Genomic DNA, 25,244 nt, shown 5'->3' on the forward strand with positions numbered 1-25,244 from the left:
GGAGAGCACTGGCATCGTGCACCAATTTGTCTTCTGGTTCACTGACACTTCATAAAGGCTACAAGCTACAGAAAACACAAGCCCTTAGCTTTGCACAGAGACCAGAACTGATACAATAATAACGTAGCGGTCGCTCTTCACATTTATCACACTTGCCTGAAGTTAACAACCCTTTCCCACCAAACCCACCCTCATCCTTCATTTTTCTTCAGTTTTTGGTTTGAGCTGTCACACAATGTCCAGGAATACAAACACTGTATTTTTTACTGTTATTTAATTCTTGTCGCTACGCACTAAAATAGGAAGTTGCAAACCTCTACGCAACCACAATTGATGAAAAAATATCTTTGTAAAGATCTACCATGCCAGTGCTCCTGCCTTGCTTTAACCTGTTTTTCCCGTCTAGAACTATAAAGGCATCATTGCGTGTCAAACTGCCGCTCCTGATGGATCAAAGGATATGGAGGATGCAACCAGTACGTGACTGGAAGAGAGAGATACACTCACACAGCCTTCTTTCTGCAGCAAGCCCTTGCGTCATCCTGTTGTCCTCTCCTGCCATCAGTGAATCGTGAGGCAGTAGCTGTGCATCGTGTTGAGAGCGAGAGACATCAAAGCACGAGTGACCTCAGAGATTCAGAACGGATGGCAAACCCAGCGTGGAGAATAATCCTTCGGAGAGTAACCCACTGTAAAAAGCACGTTGCAAACCAAAACCACAACCTGGAGGATGAGGTGATGCTTAAACACGAATTGCCTTTATAATCTTATAAAACCTCAGATCGTGATTGGGAACGGCTAAAAAGATGATTCACCGTGTTTGGCACAAATACATCCACGTGCCTAAGACAAGGCACGTGGTTATATGCAGCTATGCCAGAAACTGTATTATTAGTTTGTGCTTCTCCCCCCAAAAAAAATCCAGTAAGAAAAAAAGGAATTCTGTTTCCAAAAGAGTTCAATTTTCTGTGAAACAAACTGAGCCTTAAGATAAATGGCATTGCTGCTTCCACAGGAAATCACTTTACCTAGATTACAAGAAAAACAAATGTTGTCAGGGTTTCATAGTTTGTGACTTGACAAAGGAACAATCTCAAGAAAAAATTGCCTAAAACACGAGGCTTTCTTAAAAGATGAAGAACAACCAAAAAACACTTTGCAAGACATAGACAGAGGAGGGTTTTCTTAATATCTGAAATCACTGTTAAACCTTAAAGAAGCAAGCTCTCCGCTTGCAGGCTCGACACTGAAACACCAGACCAGCGCAGGGGCACCTGCAGTGAAAACGGAGCAAACAAGGTCTCCCCGTTCCACGGGTGGGAGGGCTGAGGGCGGGAGTTCGGCCTCCACCGGTCCCGACGCTCTCTGCCCCACCGCAGAGTCCCAGCGGGGTGGTTCCCCGCATCGGGGCGCAACGGTTCAGCGTCGGTGGGTTTGGGTGAGCAACAAGGGCACGTGAGGACACTCCAAGGGGCTCGAGGGGGTGGTTACAGGGAGGCTGGAAAAAGCGGTGGGCTCAGCACCACGCCACGTGGTCGAGCACGCCAGGTTCTGCAGCTGAAGGGAGGCCAAGGCGGTGACGTGGCCAGCGCTACGGCGTGAAGGAACATCACCCGGCTCTGCTCTGCCCCACTGCTCGCTGCCAGGCTCGGCTGCAGGAGGTCCCCAGCCAGGGGACGGCCACCATCCACATGGAAATGCAAAGTGCCGCGTCCAGCTTGACCCACGGGAGTTTAAAGATGGTTTTAAAGGGGGAGGTATAAAGCAAGGCTCTGGCGTTGCCGTTGCAGGTGTATCGCTCAGGGGCGGAATATGAAAGTATATGACGAAGGTGGGAAAAAGGGTCCTGCTGCCAGAATTTAACAACAGCCATGTTCTCACAGAATTCATATTTTTATCCCTTTCTCAGCCCAAATCCAGTCACGAGTGGTGTTCACCAGGGCTCGGTTTTGGGTCTGGTCTTGTTGAACATCTTTGTCAATGATCTGGATGAGGGGATTGAGTGCTCCCTCAGTAAGTTTGCAGATGACACCAAGTTGGGTGGGAGTGTTGATCTGTTCAAGGGCAGCAAGGCTCCGCAGAGGGATCTGGACAGACTGGATCGATGGGCCAAGGCCAGTCACATGAGGTTCAACCAGGCCAAGTGCCGGGTCCTGCACTTGGGTCACAACAACCCCACGCAACGCTACAGGCTTGGGGAGGAGGAGCTGGAAAGCTGCCCAGCGGAAAAGGACCTGGGGGTGTTGGTTGACAGCTGGCTGGACATGAGCCAGCAGTGTGCCCAGGTGGCCAAGAAGGCCAACGGCATCCTGACTTGTATCAGGAACGGTGTGGCCAGCAGGAGCAGGGAGGGGATCGTGCTGCTGAGGAGATCGTGAGGCTGCACCTCGAGTGCTGTGTTCAGTTCTGAGCCCCTGACTACAAGAAGGACATTGAGGGGCTGGAGCGTGTCCAGAGAAGGGCAACGAGGCTGGTGAGGGGTCTGGAGAACAAGTCTGACGAGGAGCAGCTGAGGGAGCTGGGGCTGTTTAGTCTTGAGAAGAGGAGGCTGAGGGGGGACCTTATTGCTCTCTACACCTGCCTGAAAGGAGGGTGTAGTGAGGCAGGTGTTGGTCTCTTCTCCCAAGTAACCAGCAATGAGAGGAAATGGCCACAAGTTGCATCAGGGGAGGAAAAATTTCTTCACTGAGAGCGGTCAGACATTGGCACAGGCTGCCCAGGGAGGTGGTGGAGCCACCATCCCTGGAGGGGTTCAAACAACGCGTAGACGCGGCACTTTGGGACACGGTTCAGCAGAGCCCTCACCACCCCGCGCCCTCCGCCGCCTTCGGGGACCACGCGGCGGCGCCGTCACTTTGCGGAGCCACGCGGCCCCGCCCCCGCCTCACGAGCAGCCGGGGCGGGGCGGGGCGGGCGCCCGTCCAGGCGGAGCCTCACGGCCCCTGTCCCAGTCCCGGCCCCGGTCGCCTCCCCTCTGCCCCCGCCAAGCCGTCCCGGGACGCCCCGCACGTAAATGAGCCCCGGGGCCGGCGGTTGCGGGAGCTGCCGGGTGCCGGGCGCGCAGCCGCGGTTGGGTAAGCGGGAGGCGGGGCGGCGGTCCTCGACGGGCGGAGAGCCGACGGGCGCGGCGTTCGGTGCCGGGGAGGTTTATGAGGAACGAACCCCGCTCCGTTACAGGGGGTAACGTGCCCCTGATGCTCCGAAACGCGTTTTTGATTTGCTGGACTGGCTGGGAAGCCTGCGCTGCTTTGTTTTCGCATTTCAGAAACGTCTCTCTGCCCCGTTTTACGGGTGTTTTCAACACGCCCGCGCAGCTCGGACTAAGCTGTGGGAATAGCGACGGTGCAGCGTTGGAGCCAAGACCTGGAACGAGACCTGAAGAAAAGCGAGGAGCTGCATCCCGGTTCTGCTGCGGTAACCGTGCACAGGCTTCTGCAGGGCCAGGATTCCAGTCTGGATGCGGCCGTGAATAATGGGAATGACAACAGGCAGTATGCACGCGTGATGTAAGGTTAGAAGAGTTAGAAGCGTTTGTGATTCGTGACGAAACGAAGCGCACTAGGAGGAAACTTTCCACAGGGAAAGGTTATTCTAGAATTATCCTTCCTGCAGGCTTTTTGTCTCCCTTTTGAAACACCTGGAATTAGACAGTGTTAAAGACAAGGCATTGGATTCGCAGGCCGCGCCGGAATAGCCGTAATTATTAACAGAGCAAGGCAGAGTCTTTTCTGCTTCATTCCTATGCAATATTAAAATGTGCTATTAGGAAAGGTTATAGTTGTTTGATAAATAGGTTCTTTTTTCCTAACCCTGATTTCGCTGATATCAAACAGTTCCTAGTACCTGTGAGAAAAGTTTCCAGCACAGAGGAATATTCCTGCAAAGCACTGCGTTTCCTTTCCGTAAACCTTTTCCTAAGACCCGATTGCCTTTGAACGAACTCAGTTTAAGCTGGCTTGGCACCAGATGAAGAAGCAGCGGTGGTGTGATGGTTATTAGCTGTAGCGACAGCCGGCACCGCCGGGCCAAGGGCAAGGCTGCGCGCAAACCCTGAGAAAAGTGTTATGTGAGGTTTGGGGATTCTGGATGCCACCTAGAGGATTATCCTCCTGCTATCTTCCTCGTTGTGCTCTAGGATTTTCCTCAGGAAAACTGCTTTTCCACCTTTCCTCGGCGCTGCGAGGAGCATCTGGTGGGTACCCGCCGGCTTTGCTCCCGCTGGCAGCCGTGTGCTGAAGGCTCACGCCGAACGAGCTGGTGTAACCACCCAGCACGGTGCAGCACCACCGGTGGGACCTGCTGGGGCACAGGAGGCACTGTGGTCCCATCAGACCTAGTGATCAGCCCCAGGTGGTGTCCCAGACCCAACAGGGCTGCTCTGTTTCCCATCCTGGAGCTCCACGAGAGACATCAGCCTCCAGAGAACAGCACCCAAAGTTTGGAAATCGATCCATGCCCCAGAAGGACAACCCAGACCTGGCGCTCTCCGATTTAATTTCCCGTGGCTGTTGGCCGTGCGTTTGCAGGACGCTGGTTCAGAGCCACTAAGGGCAGGGAGTAAGATTTATAAATGGATGCAGGAGCCAGTCCACCTCTCTGGACCTCCGCTGCTCAGGTGGGTTGTCAGCTGCAGAACTGATGCTCAGCTTCCACCTGAGAGGAGGCAGCCAGGTCCCTCAGTGTCTGAGTTTTCTGCGGCAGACTACGTGCAGAACCATCTAAGCGCCAACACCACCCCGTTGCTGACAAGCTCTTGATACCAGAGCCACCAAGTGAAGTTCTCAGAGGAAGTACTTGGGGTGTGATTGCGAGGGGATGCTCAGAGTTCGGGTTGCAAAGATAATGGCGGGGGGGATGGTTATGCCATTCGCATCTGGGTTTGTGTCTGCTGTGGCCGAAGCACCCTTTGGGATGTTGGAGACCAAGCCCGAAGCTTGAGGTTCTGCAGCAGCTCTGCTGCTCTGACTACCTCTGCGTGGTCTGTAGACAAATCACCAGCTGACCTCTCTTAGCTCCATCCCAAAACTCTCTCTGCCCTTCAGATTTCAGTAGCGCAACAAATCCAAAATTTGGCTGTTTGCTAATGTTTCTCTGAGGTTTCTTTTTAGCCTGTCCACTGCTACGCATCACAGCTTGTGAGAGGGGCTGAGTTTTGTGGATCCCAAGAGGGAACTGAATGACCATTGAGATGGATTTTCAGTCTCTTCCAGAAATTAAAGACCTGGTGCAGGAATTAGTGGGTGAATTTATTTGGTATATTTATGCCCTTCTGGCCTATGAAATCTGCAAAATGCCTGATATCTCTTCTCCGTCTTGCCGTCTCCCCACCTCACCTGCCAGAGGAGGGTGCAAATCCCATCTTTCTGTCCCCATGCCAGTCTACCAAATGGTAAATCCACCTACTGATGCTTGCGTGGGATTTGTCATTGTAGGGAGCGCTGTTTTTGTCTGTGACTGGGACCATTTCTCAGGCAATTGCTGCAAGAAAAGGGAATGAAAATGTCAGGCAAGAAGCTGGTGGTTGCTCTGATTATCTTTCACTTCTGACTTGGCTGACACTGCAAAACAAGCGGTGGTGAGAGTAGTCAGGAAAGAGATACCGCCTCCCCTGTAAAATTAGACATGTCTTCTGTACTTGACTGATTGCTGTCAGCCTTAGTTGTCCTGGAATTCTTCCTTTCAGGCCCTTTCCCTTCTTTAAGGTGATACTCTTGGTTGTTTTCCCCAAGTACCACGTCTGTGCTTTCTGTCTTTGGCTGCACTACCTCAGGGGACCTTGTCCCCCACCCTCGTGGGCCTCTGTCCTCTTAGGGGAAACCCTCACTCAGTGTACACTGAAATAAGGATGCACAAAAGCGGTGAGGGCTTTTCACCTTTCCCCATCCTTCTATAGGCACATCCTATAGGTGGGAATTCTCACTCTGGACTGGAGACTGGGAAAAATTTCTTTCTAAATAAGCCAAGATTTCCTGTAGCGGGATAAATAATATCTAGGTTTACTGTCACACTTCCCTTAAAGAGTGTTCAGGGCCCACTAAACCGAGCGTGCAAAGGGTGGTTGATGGTTTTTCTGTCCTTGGCAGGGAGTCGCTGCTGTATACGCTCGCTGGAGAGTGGCACCGGGGAGAGAAGATGGAGCGGAGGCCGGGCAAGACGACCCACGCTCGGAGGAACCTCTTTGGCCCTGTGGACCGTGAGCAGCTGCAGCAGGACTTCCAGCACATGCTGCGCAGCAGCGTTGAGGGGGCCCAGCAGAAGTGGAACTTCGATTTCCTCCAGGACACGCCGACGGAGGGGCTCCTTCAGTGGGAAGAGCTCAAGGGCCACGAGGTGCCCACCTTCTACCACAGCTCTGTGGTGGGAGATGCTCGGAGACCGCGGCATCACTTGAACTGGCCCCTGGGCAGGGAGGACAAGAGTCACCGCTTTGCCCAGGTGGCACTGACTGAGAAACCCAAAACTTCCAAGAAAACAGGGGGCAAGAGGACCTCAGAAGGGAAGAAAAGAAGACAGACATCTTTGACAGGTGTGTGAGGTGGTCAAACCTTGTCCCAGCAGCTGCTTAGAAATTCTCTGGTGGGCCTGTAAACCAGTCTTGCTTTAAGAAAGTGCAGCCCTTCAGAGAAGTATCTGTGAGAGGAGGAAGGCACACTCTAAATCGATGGACCTGTGTTTTTCAAAGTTGCTGTGCCACAGCCCCCTTCCCGGCTCTGCGGGTCTGTTGAGGACTTGCCGCAGGGCGATAAGATGACAACCGCTTCTTGCAGGAGGGTAGCTGGGGTGGTTAAGAGGGCTAGTCTACGAAAAGTAGCGATTTCTCAAGCAGGAACCCAACAGGACAACGGGCTTCCCCATCGGACGGGAGTTTTTGGTTTGCCCATGTGCACCCTTTCCTGAGTGTGACAAGGAACACCGTTCAGCTGGCTGAGCCTTAGGAGGAAGAGCAGAAACCAGAGAAAGCAGCCAGATCTCCTGCTAACTTTGTCCTGGATATTACACTCAGTGAAGGCATCCAGGAGTTTTAAGGGCAAATCGATCTCTAACTTGGCCAGACGGCAGAAGGGGCTGGGTTTTCAAATGCCTCTCACAAGGTCTTGCTGCCAGGAGTGGGTTTCAGAACCCATAAAAGAGCTTTGGGTTTTCAAAAGTCTTCAACATCCTGCATGCTAAGCTCGTCTTAACATCTGTCCCCTCAGTTTCTCTCTCAGTGGGATCTGAGCTTGTCTGAAAAATCTAATCCTGTATATTAGATTTCTGTTGTCCATATTGGGGTTCATATTAGATTTCTGTTGTCCATATTGGGGTTTTGGTTTATTGAAGACTGAGGTTTTCAAGACGTAGACCAAAGACTTTCTTTTGGGAATTTGATGTGAGACACCAGTTTGAAATTGCCTAGAGGATAATTGAAGCTGAGGTTTCAGGAAACACTTTCTGAACAGTGATGCTGATCTCAGTTAAGTCAGACAATAGACTAATTTGCTATTAGAGGGTATGAAACTTAATTGCTACCGAGAGGTTCAGGAAGAGGTTGGAGATTAATGAAGAGTGGAACATTGCACACTGGAGTACAGAACAATTTAATGAGTGCTCTTTTCTTCTCCACAGCACTTTACAGCCATTAACTAATTAACAGCATAATTTACAGGTAGGAGTACAGAAGTGTAATTCAGAGCACAATGTTGTGACGGTTTGAGGGAACTGCTGTTCAATTGTAAATCTCTCACTAGGTGTGTGGGAGTAAATTATGCAGATATTTCCAGGGGATATTTTTCTTCCGTTTTGTTTTCCTCAGGCAAGAAACATTTCATCAGGGGATGTGGAAACCAAAATACCACACTGCACAGTTTAACACTTTCCCACATGTGTTTTCGTAAGAGAAAACACTTTGGTTTAACAGCCAGCACCCTTCTCCCCAAGGAAGATGTGCAAGATGGGGAAGGAAAATCGTTTGCAGTCTTCTCTTCTGGTGAGGCTTGGAGATCGGTCTCTCTCTCAGCCCTTCTCCCACGGGCACACACACGACCTTCTTACTGCCAGCTGAAGGATGCATTGGAAGTTTCCCTCTAGCTGCAGGAACCTTGTCTCTCTGGGCACGACTGAAGTAATTCAGGCAAAACGGAGCCAGGGCAAGCCATACCTACTGATGAGGTCTGACCCCACACTTCCACCCCTTCGCTAATCTTCTCCTGCCATCCCGTAATGAAAGGTTCGTTTAGGATTAGGATCTGAGGTTGGATTTGAACCCGGTTGTCTACGTTCTGCTTTGGTCAGAGAGAGCACTGCAATGCTTTACATTAAGATCCAACAATGTGTGTTTAATTTAGACGTTCAAAGACAGCTGTGGCCCATTAAATAAATATCTATATATTAAAAACCAGCCATTAGGGGTTTGTGGACATTGGCACCTCCAGAGTGGAAGGAGCGGAGGCTTTTCTGCTGCATTTGACTCCTCAGACATACAGAGAGCTAACCAGCACGAAAGATTTTTCCTTCTCTCTCTCAACCTGTTTATGTACACATACCCCATCTCCATTCTTTCTTTTTTTGATGTGACCCCAGTGTGATTCAGCTGTGTTTTCTGTGAGAACCTCAGATTTAAAAAGCAGCTCAGATACAGACTATAAGCCTTTTTCATTTTTTTCATTTTTTTCTTTTTTCCCTCCCTTTTTTAATTTTTTTCCCTACTAACCAAGGTTGGTGAACCATGCCAGCTCTTCACTCCTTTTCTCTTCCAAACCTTTTGGCTTGTCTGAGTCTGACACAGTTAGACCTTGGCTCTCCTGGGAGACATTCATAAATCCTTGCCTCCTTTGCGAAAGGTCAAAGAGAGAAAATTGGTACAAATCATGTGTTTTCGCTAGCTGGTCTTACTTCTGAAGCAGATAGTTCATGCAAGATGGCTGGGAGAAAATGGGAATGAAACAAAAGCAGATATTTAAGTGGTGTAGTTACACAACAGAAATCTTCCCGTCCTAGGTCCCTGTGGCGAGACTTTCCTACTGACAGGCTGCAGGCAGCATCGTCCTCAGTACCTGTACCAGTGCAGGTGCTCTTTAGAGTCCCTCAGGCAAACGAACCAATTTCCATGGACTGTTTAGCATCTTAAACGGAGGCTGGACCATCTGAATATGGCTCCGGGCATTCTGCATCCTTCTGGCTTTTAAGGGCCTCCATCAGTTTTGAAACTAGGCTCCATGAGGTGGGTGTCTGAGCGTTCTTCACACGCAGAAACTGACTGCTGAAGTCTTTTCTAAATTTCACCTACCAAGCAGAAGTCCTAATTCATTATTTTTCCCCAAAATAAAATGAAGGATAGCTATATAGAAGTCTTTCAAATGGAAGAAATAAATAGTAAGGATTGCATTTGGTAATGTAAGCTTTTTTTTGCTGAGCACTACTCCTTTCCTTTGCTGCTCCACTGAGAGACCACAGCAGGATATAGTGATAGCAAGATTTGCTTTTGTAGTGAGTTAGCAGTGCATGCTCCTGCCTAGGAGAATATACTCTCCTTGGGATCACGTCCTGCTCCAGACATTCAACTCAGGGCTAGTTCAGGTACTGCTGTGCTCCAGTGCACTGTGCCATGCAGTTGGATCCGTAAGGAAGTTGGCTGCAGGAATCTCGTTGCACAAACTTAGCTGTGAAAGCCTACAGAATTTCCCCCAATAATGTTTTGCCTTGCAATTAATGCAAGACTTTATGCTGCTGGGACTCGATAGGTGTTGCCAATCTGACTATGGAAAGCTCGGGTTGAAATATCGTGGAGCCCATATCCTCAACTGAAAGTGGAGCGAATTCATTACTGTGAATGCAGACAATTTACACCAGGTAATTCCCATGAACTCTAAATAAACATCTAGCTTCCATTTCAGCTAATTCTGCTTTATTTACCTGAGAAAAGTATGTATTTTTTTCTGCAAGTCTGGGAGGTAGAGAAGGAACTCATAGGGAAACTCCTGCGTTGTAGGCACAGTTCTGTCGCTAAGGTTGATTTACGTTTGCACCTGAAACAAAGGTTCAACCACATGTATCTATGAAAACGTAACGGGTACTCTCCCTGTGTGGCTGACCCAGTGCTTGGTCTCTGAGCAACAAATTGGTTATATTTCAGTGGCAGTGCAAGGTTTTATTCAGTCCTCCTTGAATCTGCAGTTTGATCTAATAAGCAGAAATAAAATGCTCCATATATGAAGTTCTTCTGATGTTATTTTGCAGAGTATTTTTGGTTATTTTTAAGGAGGGAAAAAAAAAAAATCCTGCTTCTGTCTGGAAAGCACTGCAGCCGTGGATGTAAAAGTTGAGTGAAATGTCACATTGCTCAGCTTGCATAAGAGGGTCCAAAGTCTTTTGATCTCAGCTGGGTAACAGCCAGCGCATTTCCTTTGTTTTGCGTGGTATTACATAGCTTTATGTGGAAAATGCTAAAGGTATTATTAGTTTTGTGCATTCACGAGCCGTAGGGAAGTCTACGTGACTTCTTCAGCACGAACATCAGATTTGAGAGATTTTTTGAAACGCAGCCGTTGTCAGTGTCGTAGCCCTAATTCTGCGTGTGTGTTCTCCAGATTACTACTCGGCGAAGAAGCAAGTCAAAACGCATATGCCAGCTGCCGCAACGAAGTCGACGTTTTGAAAGCAAGGAGAGGATTGCTCTGCACCGTAGAAATTGGAAACATCTGCCAAGCTTCCTCAACCTTCAAAAACTGGGTGCGCAGGCTGCGGACACGGAGGGGCATCCCACAGAGAGCAGCAGTTCCCGAGAGCAACAGTGAGAACAGAAAATGCTTCCATTGGGGTGGAGTCAGGGCAAATCAACTGGAATCACTTTGATGTGAGATTACTGGCCTTAAAAACTGCTGGTGAGAAAGTTTGGACACTACAGAAGTTGGCTAAGGCTAGCAGTTTAGCGTGCATTAAAAATCACTGTACATGAGAAAGTGGTAAAGAGTTAAAACAACGGTATATGTGTAATAATGTGCTTGGACAAGTCACTGTGCAGCTGTGGCCTTTCATGTTGTCACATCTTTACATGCCCCCTTTTTTTGTTTTAGAGGGGACCGCTTACTACGTTTCACCATCTCAGCTTTACAGGTCTGACACACTAAAAAACATTCGCAGCCCTTTCTGTGATTTTTTTGGTTTTTTCAGGTACAGAATTTCGTGTGTGCAACTATTCAGGGCATAAGTAAGAGCACTTGAGTGCCAAACACTGGGATGTAAATGGAGAGAGCTGAAATTGTTTGGGAAAGTTTCCATTTATATCAGCAGCCATAGCCCTGTATGTCTGCCCCCTAAGCAAGAGTTAGGTTGTTAAACTTATGGGGAGAAATTTGCAGATATGTTCTTGTGTCTTTGAAGTTGTTCCTGTTCTCAGCTGGGCCAAATCCAGCCTTTAAATTGGGTGTGCTGTTCCGTCTAGGTCTGTGAGTTTGCACGGGAAAAACGAAGATAAAATTTGCTGTGCATTTGTCCAAGTTATTTTAAAACGCCTGCTGCTTGTAAGAACATGATAAGAATAAGGGAGATGGTTTAGCTGCCTTTTTGTGCTTGTTGTTCATCCTACTAATCTTTGTATGAGAAGAGAAAGGGCATTAATAACACTAAAATGTTACACATGCAACAATCTTGGTGTTGCATGGGCTGCTTTTCTATGGCATTTCTTTCATATGCTTTTCCATCACCTACTTTTTACTTCCCTTTTTTATTCCCCTGACTAGCTGGGATAATTGAAATTTTACAGCACATAATAATCAGCAGGTAAACCAGAGAAAGAAACCTATAAAATACACACTCTAAATTATACTGCTGCATATGGCCTTAAGATGCATGCAGCGTTCAATGAACCCGTTTGGAAAGAGCTCTGTAAGTGTCAGGTTTTTAGAACGACGTGAGATGACGGACTGCTGCTTTTTTGTCTCAAATCTAAACAAACAAAGGATTCTCTCGGGTAGTAAAAATTAACGTGCTGGTACGTGGGTGTCGGGTGTACGCATGAGAGGTGGTGTAAGCGAGTCATACACCCTGCATTTCATGCAACATCGGCAGGGTTTATTGTGTTTCTTTTTTTTCCATTAAGAGCTACAGGTGTTTAGGCATAAATAATAGTTGGTTTTCCCCAGCTGCCACAAGGCAGTGATTTCAGCCTTTTTCTGTACGCCAAGATAAATATATGCAGCAGATTGCAGGGTCGAAGCCTGTTTCCAGCTACATGCAAGAGTCGTGAGCTGTGATTTTCTCTCTTGATTTTTTGATTTAGTGAGGAATGAACCTTGCTCTAGCTGATGGCAAAGGGAGTTTTACCCAAATGAAGCAGGATGGGGGCCAGCCTGGTGACTGCTGCTCGGAGAGCCTGCAGTATGTTTGCGGGCCAGGCTGGTCTGTTACAGGCTTTTGAGATGTAGCATAAAGGTGTGGGACTGGGCTTTTTGTATACTTGGGCTTATTTTTAAACTTTGCTTGTGATTAGAACAGTCTAATCTGTTTTTCTTTTTTTAAAGTGCAGTGGTTTTCACTAATTAAGCAAAATTTTGCTAATTAAGCTCTCCCTGTGATTTTAAAGCAGACCAACAACACTACACCGTTTTGGTAGTTACTTGCAGAATTGCTTTCTGACCAGGATGGCATGAGCTGTGTGTAAAAGCACTAAAGTCGGCCATGCACGAAGTTGTTGCAAAACAGCGCAGTTGTCTTCTTTCAAGGGAAGAAGGGATGCTTCTCTGTGTTAGGAGAAATAATGACTGTCAGCGTGCTGCTGTCCCAAAGAAAGAAGAAAGGATCGTTTTCTTTTTTTTCATATTAATTCCAAAGCAGCTCAGTGCTTAAGTGTATATGTAAAAGGAAGTGTCTGCCTTGAATGCTTTGTAATTGGGAGACAGGACAAGGGGCAATGGGCACAAACTGAAGCAGAGGAAGCTCCAGCTGAACATGAGGAAGAACTTCTTCACTCTGAGGGTGACGGAGCCCTGGAACAGGCTGCCCAGGGGGGCTGTGGAATCTCCTTCTCTGGAGATATTCAAGACCCACCTGGACAAGGTCCTGTGCAGCCTGCTCTGGGTGACCCTGCTTCAGCAGGGGTTTGGACTGGGTGACCCACAGAGGTCCCTTCCAACCCCAAACATTCTGTGATTCTGTGATTCTGTGACTATAATGTCACAGGAATTCGTAAAACAACGATTTAAATTAGCAATAACACAGGTTTTGGATGTTCATGCAGATACTGGCATTAGGGTGGAATTTCAGTATATTCAGGCTGTAAGGTGGAGACCATGGTTAACTATTGAGCCTGTCCATGTTTGTACCATCTCAGTTAGCTGTGATTGTGGCTGGAAGTTCGGCGCTAGGGTAGAAAAGAGTTTTCTACTGATTAGACAAGATGATATCTTTCTACTTCACAGAATCACAGAATGGTAGGGGTTGGAAGGGACCTCTGTGGGTCATCTAGACCAGCCCCCCTGCCAAAGCAGGGTCACCTACAGCAGCTGCACAGGACCTTATCCAGGCGGGTCTTGAATATCTCCAGAGAAGGAGACTCCACAACATCCCTGGGCAGCCTGTGCCAGGGCTCCGTCACCCTCAGCTCGCTGATTATACATTTGTTAATAGTTTTTGAAGTGACAGAATATTGGAGATGAGGATACACAGTAACACAAAAGAAGGGGTGGGAAGGAATACTGCTTTCATACCAGTGTCTGCAATTAGAAATTCTTATACTGGTACCAGAGGGCCTAATCCTCCCCTGGTGTACACTTTATTACAGCTTCAGTGATCTGTGGTGGAACTGCCTTGATTTACACCAGAGGAGAGCTGAGGCTGAAATGTTTTGCACTAGTCCTTTTAGTCACTCTACAGAATAAATAGACAAGCAGGTAGCTGTGTAAAGCTGCTGGCTCCTTTCTACATACACGGGTTTTAAAAGATAAAGGAAAATGGTTTCTGCTGTAGTTTTTTGTGTGTAACCGCCAAAAATAACAACAAACCTCTGATTGGTGTCTGAGCTTCATTATCAACAGGGTAGATAAAGTGTATCTGTGTTTCATTACCATGCTGATGAAGAAACAGTGAACCATGGAATATTTCATTGTTTTGTTCAACTTGCGAATTGCACTTACTTGTTTAACACCGAATGCATGCACAAACGGATATGTCAGTATGTAGCAAAGTTGTAATAATAATTTTTTTTTTTTTTAATAGCAGGTGAGTCTGAAACATTGCTATTCTTTCAATGAGGCAGCAGACCTGATGGATTCAAAAAGCAATACACTGAAGCTTTGGTCTGCTTCGTTCCCTGGGCGTAAAGAGGGTGTTGAACCTACCAAGCCTCATCCTGTAACAAAGCTGCTGAGGGCTTATTTGCTGACCTGTGAGTTCGATGGGCTGCAGGGGTCTATGGCTGTCCATCAAACCCCCAAGCAGCGCTTTCTCGTAGCAAGAAGCGAGGGGATGTGTTCTTTCCTCTGAGGGTGACGGAGCCCTGGCCCAGGCTGCCCAGGGAGGTTGTGGAGTCTCCTTCTCTGGAGATATTCCAGACCCGCCTGGACAAGGTCCTGTGCAGCCTGCTGTAGGTGACCCTGCTTCCGCAGGAGGGTTGGACTAGATGACCCACAGAGGTCCCTTCCAACCCCTACTATTCTGTGATTCTGTGATTCTGTGACTTTGGGCGTTGAGGGCAGGGCAGCAGGACCGGTGTAAGGCGCTGTGTGGCTGTGTGAGGGCTACGCAGCGGGAGGGGGACTGCACCAGGAGCCCGCCGCGCGCCGTAACCTCGGCGTGCTGATGAGTAGGTACAGCTACACCTACGTGAGCCCTCCTCCTTCCCCTTCCTCAGATGGGAATCACAGAATCACAGAATTTCCTTCTCTGGAGATATTCCAGACCCGCCTGGACAAGGTCCTGTGCAGCCTGCTGTAGGTGACCCTGCTTGGGCAGGGGGTTGGACTGGGTGACCCACAGAGGTCCCTGCCAACCCCGACCATGCTGTGATTCTATGTAAGCTGCGTGCGCGGCTCAGGGCCGTGCATTACTCAGCAGCCACAGCCTGGTTCCACCGATACCACGGTGTGAGCGGTATGTACGTTGGGGAAATCAGTAGTCCAGATTTTTTCCATCTGAGATAAATGTGTCCCACGTGCAACGTGAGCTGAAAAAGGGACAGAGCAAGTCCAGAACACTTGTGTTTTGTACGGACGTGGAAATAATCTCTTGGGTATGGATTATTTCAGTAAATTCATTTCAGCGGCGACTGGATAAGGTTGTTCCACATGGATGAAAAAGCCAGGAAAAGGGATTCTCTGCATGCTTCTAGTTATTTTCAGGGTGATGCGAGTACAGCTTTCTTCTACTTAAACCAACGCCTCTGCAAACTATCCTGAAGTACCCTTCACTAGGGTAGTATTGGTTTCACAGAATCACAGAATCACAGAATCACAGAATAGTAGGGGTTGGAAGGGACCTCTGTGGGTCATCTAGTCCAACCCCCCTGCCGAAGCAGGGTCACCTACAGCAGGCTGCACAGGACCTTGTCCAGGCGGGTCTTGAATATCTCCAGGGAAGGAGACTCCACAACCTCCCTGGGCAGCCTGTTCCAGTGCTCCGTCACCCTCAGAGGGAAGAAGTTTCCTGGAGCAGCTATCAACTTGTTATGGTAGATGCTTTATTATTTCACAGTTGTCTTTTGGATCCTTGTTAACAGGCTTTGGGGGTGGGCCTTAATACCACAGAAATGTTTGTCTGGAAGGGAAGCAGCAAAGTCACCTACTCCATCCCCCCGTGCTAACGCGGGATCAGGACCTGCTTATCCCAAAGCTCGCGAACTGCTGCAAGGAATGATTTGCTCTGCTCACATGGCAAATCTCAGGGGTAGCCAAGGCCAGCAGAGTTCCTCCCGAGATTCAGAGGGTCTGTGTCACACAAGTCGCTTTCCTTCAGGTATTCATTTTGCTTTGCTTGTTTTGTTGCAGTGCTGTAGAATCAGTTGAATTTCACATCAGCAGGCTGGTGTGTTGAACCACTTGGTTGTCGCATGTGGAGATTTGCAATGTCATCAATAAATGCTGGTGCATAAATATGTTTTAATATCAAAGGAAGTTGATTTTTTCTTCTTTTTAGGCAGGTTCTTCGTGTTTTGTTTCTGTGCTGCTCTGACCTGGCCTCCCTACACTGATCCCCCTGTGCTGTTCTGCTTTCTACAATTCATCACTTCCACGCACAAAATACTGGCTTGGGCTGTGGGCTGGTACAAGGTGGGCTGACCTACAGCCCAGAAAATATGTTTTGTGTGGTGGATATTTCATGGTCTCCCACTGAGGTGTCACAATCCATATAGGAGGCAACTTTTTTTTTTTTTCTCTTTCTTCATTTTCTGAGATTTTATTTTTGCTTAGGAAATGTTACTTCTCTTACTTTCAGCAATCTGTTCCCTTGGCAAGAAATACGACTATCAGGTGTTTAAAATTAAAGTTGTTAAAATCAAATTTGCAAAGGCAGGAGGATTTGCCCCAGTGTCCTGGACATAGTCCAAATTTGGTAATTATGTCTCGCCTAACTAAATCCTTCTTGCAGTTTCATGGCATTCTTCCTGTCCCGCTGAAATCTGCTACGGAGAGCTGCTGTGACATGACATGGTAAACGTCTGCTGTGTTTTTACCCAGAAGTGGCCATGCTTCGGCAGGAGATGAAGTGATTTATAATACGTGGCATGCATGCACGCAGATTTTTTTATTACAATGACTTCTACTGAACTGGAGGAGTTACTTAGGAGCAGCACTTCTGAAAAGTAACCAGCGCAGGAGAAGGTCTGATTCTCTAGCTCCCTCTTTCAGATGATCTTTTCCAAAGCCATCCCTTTCTCTTATAAGGAGGCACTGAGAAGTGGCAGGTTCATGTGATCAGCTATGTTTATAGGATAATAACCTTCACTCTGCCCATTAATCCCCTCCATAAAGGCAAGGAGCATTCCAAAGCGCTGAGCAGCCTCAGCGGTCGGGGGGTAAAACCAACACATACGCACCTGCTAAATAAATATTTTCCCCAGCTTGGTATGAACGTGACATTTCTTCCTGCGCAATTACGTCGGCGAGAGGCCAGAGACGGTAGTTCATCCTGCTGCAGTGTCCATGGGCCAAGGTAAACTGGTGAGTGGAAAGGAGTGCCCCGGGCAAGTGTTCTGCAGCACTGGCTGGGGACCTCTAGTGGTCCCTGAAACTTCAGGAGAGGATCCACGTACCAGTTAAAACTATTTTGAAAAATAAAACCTGTGCATAGTCTCACAGCATAGCAGCAAGGAGGCAAAATGGAGAAAATACACAGGTGTGGAAAGACCAGCCTGGTGTTCTGCTGCTGTAAATTAAACAGTTGTGGCAGTGGTAATAGAATTGGTCTGCTGACTCGTTTTCCTCACAATTTAGATGGTCCTTGGCATGAAAAAAGTGGAGAAGCACTCTCACGGTCCCATTGGAAAAGGATAACTCGCAGGATGAGGGTGATGCGTAGCGCTTGCTTCTGGTTTTAAAGAGTTAAGCCATTTTACACTTTCAAATCATAACATTATACTGAGCAGATAAACTTCATGATGAACATTTTTAAATCACTGTCTCAGATACGTCCTTGGAGCTGGAGCCATGCCGCCAAGTGTGTGACGAATGAAATCCCTGTAAAACTCTGTGATAGGAAAACTCCCGTTCTAATTGTTTCAGATCATCTGCGCCCTGCGCTTGGTACACGGGGTGATGGACACCATCTGTCTCCCTGCTTTCCGATACGTGGACGTAGAATGGTACACGGAGCTGTTTTCACCGACGCAGTGCATAGACCCTCCCACAAGTGTGTTAAGGAAGTGTGGGTAGCCAGGAACGGCCAACCTTCCTGACCCTACAAGCCATCTATCAAACCCTTCACCTGGCCAAGAGCCACAAGGTGCACGTTTCGGCGTGTCTGTTATCAGCAGCAGCATCTGGTGCTGTGTCCCCAAAAGGGAAACGAGAGATGCTGTCTGAATCTCGGTCCTTTCGTAGGGTTTTGTACAACCTGTTGTACAACCCACTCGTGTATGGCCGTTGTGGCCATGCAGATGAGTGCACACAAAATCTCTCTGGCAGGGTGGGGAGCCTGTGAAGCAGAGTGTGTTGGGCTGAGAGGAAGGACAGACGTGGAGACGAAGGGTGGAGAGGCTCGTGTCAGGCACTTGAGGCGTGTGAGAAGAGCATCAGGATGTCACCAGGCTTTGGGGAGCAGAAGTTTGTTTCTGTTCTGCAAAAATCTGTGCAGTTCACTGCATTTCCCGGTGGTTCCAGAGTAAAAAGCTGCAGTGAAATTTTCCTTTTCTTAAAACACAGGTTATTTAAAAAACCTGCATCGCTTACCATCTGGCTTGTCTGGCTGCGGGACAGTGGGGGCACTGTGGGGGGGAGCGGTGAACCTCCCCCCCTTGCCTCCACGGCACACATCACCGCTGAAGGTGCCTTAGCCGAAAAAAGGACAAGGGAGTTGCTGAGAACTGTAAATCAGGCGGGGTGGGGAAAAATGGGCTTTATGGAGCAGCTGCATGAAGATACAGCTCCCCCTTCTGCAAATGCACCTTCTGCTGAGATGCTGCAGTAGTAGACTTTAAAGGCAGCCGAGCAGTACAGCACATTTCTTCATTCAGATTAAAAGCATTGTTTAAATTCTTGCGGCTAGACAATTTGTCTTGTCATTTTAAAAAAAAGAAGAGAGCCATACTCCACAGTGAAGCAGCGCAAAGAGGCTGGGATGTAGGACTGAGAGGCTGCAGGGAATTTTCAGCTTGCCTGCTGCAGACCAAGATCAGCCTTCTTACCTTTCCGCAGTCTTTCTCCCTTTGTTAGCTGCGGTTACCACAAAGCTTATTCTGAGATTTTCTCAGATGTTAGAATTAGATAACGTCTCTGGGAAGTGGTGCCACAGTCTGGATAAACATAGCCATGCATAAAATATTTTGTGTTATGGCACCGGTCATCTGGCAAGACTGCAGGGAACCAAATAAAAATAAAAGCCTATATTTATTATTTAAGAAATAATAACATATTTATACATATGTTATTGTTTACTACGTATACGTATCCATATATCTATCTATAAATATGCAGAGATACCTGTGTATTTGTATCTTATATGCAAGGACATTTTTGCCCGGTACAAAGCAGTGCTGTTCCAGGGATGAAGTGGAGCAGCAGATGGGTAACACTTGCATTGCCTTTTATATGCCAAGGAAGCGACACAAAACTCTTCCTGAGAGAAGGGCCTTGCAAAGGATGTGCAACAAGCTCCCCTGGGACTGCCAAGGACCAAGAGGGCGTCCATCGCAGAGTACGGTTTGGGAAACAACAGAGGGAACGTGGGATTTTCTGGTGGCCGGTGGCATTTGTTTGCATCCTGCCCAAACACATCAGACTCCGCAGAGGTGACCATGGAGAATACCTCTGGTGTTTTAGGGCCATGCTGTGATTTCCCTGTCTACTGCACACTATCTGTCAGGGAAAGGACTGACTAAAAAACATAGGCTGAAGGAAGAACAGAATGGGGATGTTCACATCTAAATTGTCCGACCCGCAGAAGAATGCTCCGCAGCACCGGAGAGCCTGGGGTTGTCAACCTCAACAACATGTCTCCCATGACTGTTGTAACCCAGGCAGTGGAGCAGGGGATGGGTAAAATTCAACAGACAGTATGTGTTCGTAGGCAAAAGAATATCTGAATAAAAAAAAGGAAGAAGCCACTTTATAGCCCCAGGAGCATCAGTCTCACCGGTGAAGAGGAGGCTTTGCCATCAATCCCAAAAGTCCACATGTTCCCCCAGCCATGACTTGCCATGGTGTCAAAAAGAAGACTATAACATGATTTTCTTGATAGCAAATTGTTTACTGTCCCCATGTCAGTCTGTAGCTGTTTTGCTGTTATCTGACTTGGGAAGAAACCATAGTTTGGATTGCTGAGGTATTAACCTCCTTTCATCTGCAGCCTGTTTTATGAAGGAGATCCATTGCTAAAGGCTCAATAATATGTGAACTTTGGCATCTTACAGGTCAGAAGAAGCAGATACATCCATGCAGCCACAGAACCCATTTAAGAACATCAGCTGTATACAATGCAGATCTTACTCGTGCCATTTCTCAGTCCCCACCGGTTCCAGCAGCGTGCCCGTGCTCAGCAGGGCTGTAGGATCCAGCAGCAACTTTGCAGTTCCAGATGCCACAATTTGCTTCAGCCTACTTCCAGCTTTTTTTTTTTAATCAAACTTCTCCTCGAAGGGAACAGTAGTGAGATCGTCAGACAGTTCCATGAAGGTGAGTGTCTGATCGGTGTCTGAGCGAGAGGAGATGACAAAGCACCCAAGTTCTTGTGCACAGAGCAAACCCTTGTTGTGAATGTGTTGGTTGATTTTTCTCTAGAAAAAACGTCAGACTCAGGGTTTCACGCTAAGTGCGAGTGAGCAGACTGCTCTGCCTTGCGTATTTGTACATGAATCCAGCCCAGTGGGAAAAAAAAAATAAAAAAGACTATTGAAGGCATTAAAAAAAAAAAAAATTGGTGCGTGGAAAGGGGCTTAATACATTCACAACGTTATTTAGCTCTAACAAAGAGCAGCAACCCCAGATGACCTTCTGGCTCCTGTCTCCACCCAAGTTCCTGGCCTCTGTTCAACGTCCTGGCAAAAGTTGCAGACATCCGCCACACAATGCCAAGTAGCTGTTTTGTCTGTAGATATGTAATAGAGATTAGCTGAGTGGTGGTGGGGAGCTGCTACACATAAACCAGCACCTCCAAACAGGGGGCTGGCATCCAATTCCCGTCAACGAGCCTTTTCCCCGGCGGTGCCAAGCACCTCCTCGAGACTTCGGTGGCTGGGTAAGAGAGAAAAATTTCCACCACTTCAGCTCGGGGAAGAGGGGAGGGGATTTACACGCTCCCCTCCCGCGCCAGTGCCCAGGCGGTTCTTTCGTGTCGATGATTAACTCGATGGGACGGGGCCGCACCGCCCGCGTGAAGGATGGGTCGAGCACAGGGCCCATGACATCATACCTTTCTGGGGTGCTCAGCCATGGATCAGTGATTTGCCTCCAACTGCAAGCTAGCAAAGCTGACACTTGAATGGGAAAGAGAATGTGCACATGGTTTGTTAACACCTCCCATGTGTGATCGCTTTCAAAGAGATGTCTGAACTGTGCCCGTAATGGAAATGGCTTTTGTTTTCCCGTAGTAGGCTTTAGAAGAAAAATTTCGTTTTGACTTTAAATACCTTTTTTCCCCCCTCCCTTTTTCCACCAGAGACAGGAAACAATTCTTTCATGTGTTCAGAAATACAGATTATGATTGGCAGAACATGAGAGTGCAGAAAAAGAGCTTTTGAAAGAGATCCTGGAGGAGCAATCAAGGCAGATTAAAGGTTAGGCCCTGCACCTTAGCCGGCCAATCTGCAATCACCCCCAGCTCTCGGGGGTTTGTTTGTATTTTTATCACGGAACTGGCTAGACTCGCAATTTCAGTAAAATACGAAGTGGGAAGGCAAAAATGCTGAGCTCTCCTCCTTCTCCTTCTCCTTCTCCTTCTTCTCCTTCTCCTTCTTCTCCTTCTCCTTCTCCTTTTCCTTCTTCTCCTTCTCCTTCTCCTTCTCCTTCTCCTTCTCCTTCTCCTTCTTCTTCTCCTTCTCCTTCTCCTTCTCCTTCTCCTTCTCCTTCTCCTTCTCCTTCCCCTTCCCCTTCCCCTTCCCCTTCCCCTTCCCCTTCCCCTTCCCCTTCTCCTTCTCCTTCTCCTTCTCCTTCTCCTTCCCCTTCCCCTTCCCCTTCCCCTTCCCCTTCCCCTTCCCCTTCTCCTTCTCCTTCTCCTTCTCCTTCTCCTTCTCCTTCTCCTTCTCCTTCTCCTTCCCCTTCTCCTTCCCCTTCCCCTTCCCCCTTCCCCTTCTCCTTCTCCCTCTCCTTCTCCTTCTCCTCCTCCCTACTTATGTATGAGGTACAAATAAAACATAAGCTATTAGGCGTTTTGCTTCAGCATATGTTTGTTATTACCATTCTATCATTTTATCAAGACCACTGTGACTGGGGAATGACTGCAAAGGAAGCTGCTCTAAAACATGTTAATTCTGTAGAACATAATATGTCCATTTATGTTGTATTTTATAGAATATGTACTAAATGTGTAATATGTTATTAAATTCTCATTGTGCTAATATGTCAGGTGAATTTGATAGTGGGCTGTCATGAGAAATCAAGCAAGAGAGCAGAAGGTCTCAGTTTCACGCACAGATTCACTTTGGGCTTGTTCAGAGAGGTGGCCCAGACTGCCTGCCGTGAGGCTTTGCTTCCTGGCCTAGCTGGGTTACAACACTTGTCACTCAGGACCAAAACTGAGGAGCATAAGATCCAAAAGACAGCAGCACTTCGAAGAACATGTTTTTTCCCCTTCTTAAAAGGGCCTCCACTACAGATGACTGGATCTGATCACGGCGTGAGAAGGGGAACGCTCTGGCATGCATTGAAAATGCTTGGCAGAAACCTCGCTGTAATCATTTATGCTTTATTCCTATAACTAAATAAACAATATCTTATAAGAAGAGGATAAAAAAAAATCATAAAATACATCCAGCATTGACCACTGATTTGTAAATGGAATGAGTGACAGATGCCAAACTCGCTTGGCTCTTCAAACTAAAAGCGTAAGTAAACAGCATCATAGTTCGAGGTGTGATCTAAGAATGGGGAAACCCAGATGATATACGAGGGGGTCGTTCAGAGAGAGCAGCAAGTGGGCAGAGCTGCTCTCCCTGCCCCCAGGCCCCTTTTTTCTCCACCTCTGGAGCAGGTTGGGATTCATCTGGCAGCACAGCTTTGTGTGGGAGGATGCTGTGCGCGTACGTTCCCTCTGGGAATAATTAACCAAGGTCAACGTTGCTGGATCCTTGGGTGGGAAACCGTCCAGGAAAACACAAGCGCTGCAGAAAGTGGTGCTGGTAACTCGGCATGTGGGAAACCATCCTGGAGTCAGAGACGAACCAAGCCCTTTACACAGCACTGAGGACGTTCGTGGTGGTATCATTCCTGATCCTAATACATACTTACAAATATCTGCAGGGTGGGTGTCAGGAGGATGGGGCCAAGCTCTTTTCAGTGGTGCCCAGCGACAGGACAAGGGGCAACGGGCACAAACTGAAGCAGAGGAAGTTCCAGCTGAACATGAGGAAGAACTTCTTCCCTCTGAGGGTGACGGAGCGCTGGCCCAGGCTGCCCAGGGAGGTTGTGGATTGTCCATCTCTGGAGATATTCAAGACCCACCTGGACAAGGTCCTCTACACCCTACTGTAGGTGACCCTGCTTCGGCAGGAGGGTTGGACTGGGTGACCCACAGAGGTCCCTTCCAACCCCGACCATTCTGTGATTCTGATCATTAGCTTTAATCTCACACAGCACAGCACCGCAAGCCACTGACGGCAGCTCCAGGCCCTGGAAACTCTGCTGAGGTTTTGTGTCTGCAGCCGGCCGCCTCGCCTGCCCTCTTCCCTGCCTCCCTTCTCGGCGTACTTGGTGTTCACTCAACCAGGGGATGTCCAGCACCGCCACCCTCAAACACTTGGTTCGTGACCTCCCGGCGCTCCAGCATCTCCCTGTCTGCTTGCCCTGGCCCTCGACGGGAGCCTGGCAGGCTGGTTAAGCACGGTGAGCTACTGGGCATTATCCAAGGTGGACAGAGCATCGGTGAGGTGAGGTGATGCAGTGTGATTGACGTGAAGTGATGTGACGTGATGTGATGTGACGTGACGTGGCATGATGTGAAAGCATGTGGGTTTTTTTCCGCAGCAGATCAGCACGTGGTAGTACGTACAGGGAGAAGCTGCTCACTTTATTCTGGCTGTCACAGAATCACAGAATGGTAGGGGTTGGAAGGGACCTCTGTGGTCATCTAGTCCAACCCCGCTCTGCTGTCGGAGAGCAACCTCCAGCCTATCCCAAACAGCACAGCAAGGACAGATGACAAAGATCCCAACAGGCACACGCCGTTGCACTTTTCACAGAAGCAGGTTTTTGAGGCTCTGAACCATTGGTGAACTGTAATCCTGCCTGCTCAGCCCTCCCCTGCTGAACTGCTCTTTGGGGTAGTATCCACCACACACATTGCAATGTACACCAGGAGAGCAAGCATAGGCACAGTACGTTTGTCCAAGAGAGAGCAGAATTTTGTGATCCGTATCCAGTTTGTAAAATGCTTCTGAACCCTTTGAGAAGGAGAATGTCAATAAATTATTTCTGCTCCACCATTGTAATTCCTGTCCTCCTCATTTTTTCTCCAGTTCCGGGTACAATCAAAAAGCCTTCTTCCTTTCCTCTTCTGAACAGGCATTGCCTGATTTTTTTCAGTGAAAATAACAAATGCATACTGGAGACTTGAAGAGAGCTGTACTTGAGAGCGCTGATATGTTGTGAAGATGAAAGGGTGAGAGAAGAGACCTTTGGCTGTGATGAGACCCAGATGTCCCATTCTGGATGTGTCCAGCAAAGTCACTATGTCAAGTCTTTGTTTAAATTGGGTCCCACTACACAAGTGTATTTATTAACATGAAAAGGTTGCAGTGGCCAAGGAAAGGAAAAAATGACTTGCCTAATGGAAATGAATTGTGCAGCATAACCTGGTGGTACAGAGGACTCTGTCATGGTATTTCATGTCTCTCCCCACACTGAAAGAAAGAGTCTTGACACAGGCGCCAGTAGGTCTGTAGACCCATTGGTAGACAGCCAGGGCATACCATTTAATGGAAGGACATCATTAAATAAGCCTTTATTTTTATTACTTTGTAATATTATTATGCAGCTGAAATAAATCACAAGTTGTTTTTAGTGGGATTCAGTCACAAGCCACAAAAGCCGTCAGCTGGGGGGCTTGCTTCTCGATCTCGCTGTAAGCAACCTTCTGTACTCTGCAAAGAGCAAAACTTTCACATGAGGGTCAGCCCATGACCTCTTGCTCTTTCGATATTTATTAAATGCATTAATAAATAAGCACAACTTCTTGAACTCCCAGGACCGAGTTCTAGGCTCCTGCAGCCCAAGTCTGCAAGCAAACGTGGGCTGCAGGGCCCCAGATCGACCGGGATGGCTCGCTACGGATTCTACATCACCACCTCCCTGGCCCAAAGGGAGAGGTGTGGTGGAGACCAAAGGCGTTGCAGCTATCTTGCACGATTCCTGCACAGCTCCCAGGTCCCCTCCAGGATCAGGAAGGCTCAAAGGTGCTTCATGCTCACC

General features: G+C 48.1%; 1 protein-coding gene across 5 annotated transcripts; it reads left to right on the top strand.

The window, feature by feature from the left end:
- Positions 1-2,915: 2,915 nt before the first annotated feature.
- LOC104334557 (cyclin-dependent kinase inhibitor 1) lies at positions 2,916-12,977 on the top strand. Of its 5 annotated transcripts, none has more exons than XM_075442022.1 (4): positions 2,916-3,180; positions 3,266-3,506; positions 6,084-6,526; positions 10,566-12,977. In XM_075442022.1, coding segments are annotated over exons 2-4 (513 nt in total). In that variant the 5' UTR covers positions 2,916-3,180; positions 3,266-3,504; the 3' UTR covers positions 10,634-12,977. The 5 variants fall into 5 exon arrangements, with proteins under 5 accessions (XP_075298137.1, XP_075298146.1, XP_075298156.1 ...); XM_075442031.1 differs by having other exon boundaries at positions 2,916-3,074; XM_075442041.1 differs by having other exon boundaries at positions 2,916-3,511.
- The last annotated feature ends 12,267 nt before the right edge of the window (positions 12,978-25,244 follow it).

This window comes from Opisthocomus hoazin, chromosome 1, assembly GCF_030867145.1.
Source record: "Opisthocomus hoazin isolate bOpiHoa1 chromosome 1, bOpiHoa1.hap1, whole genome shotgun sequence".
Taxonomy (NCBI): domain Eukaryota; kingdom Metazoa; phylum Chordata; class Aves; order Opisthocomiformes; family Opisthocomidae; genus Opisthocomus; species Opisthocomus hoazin.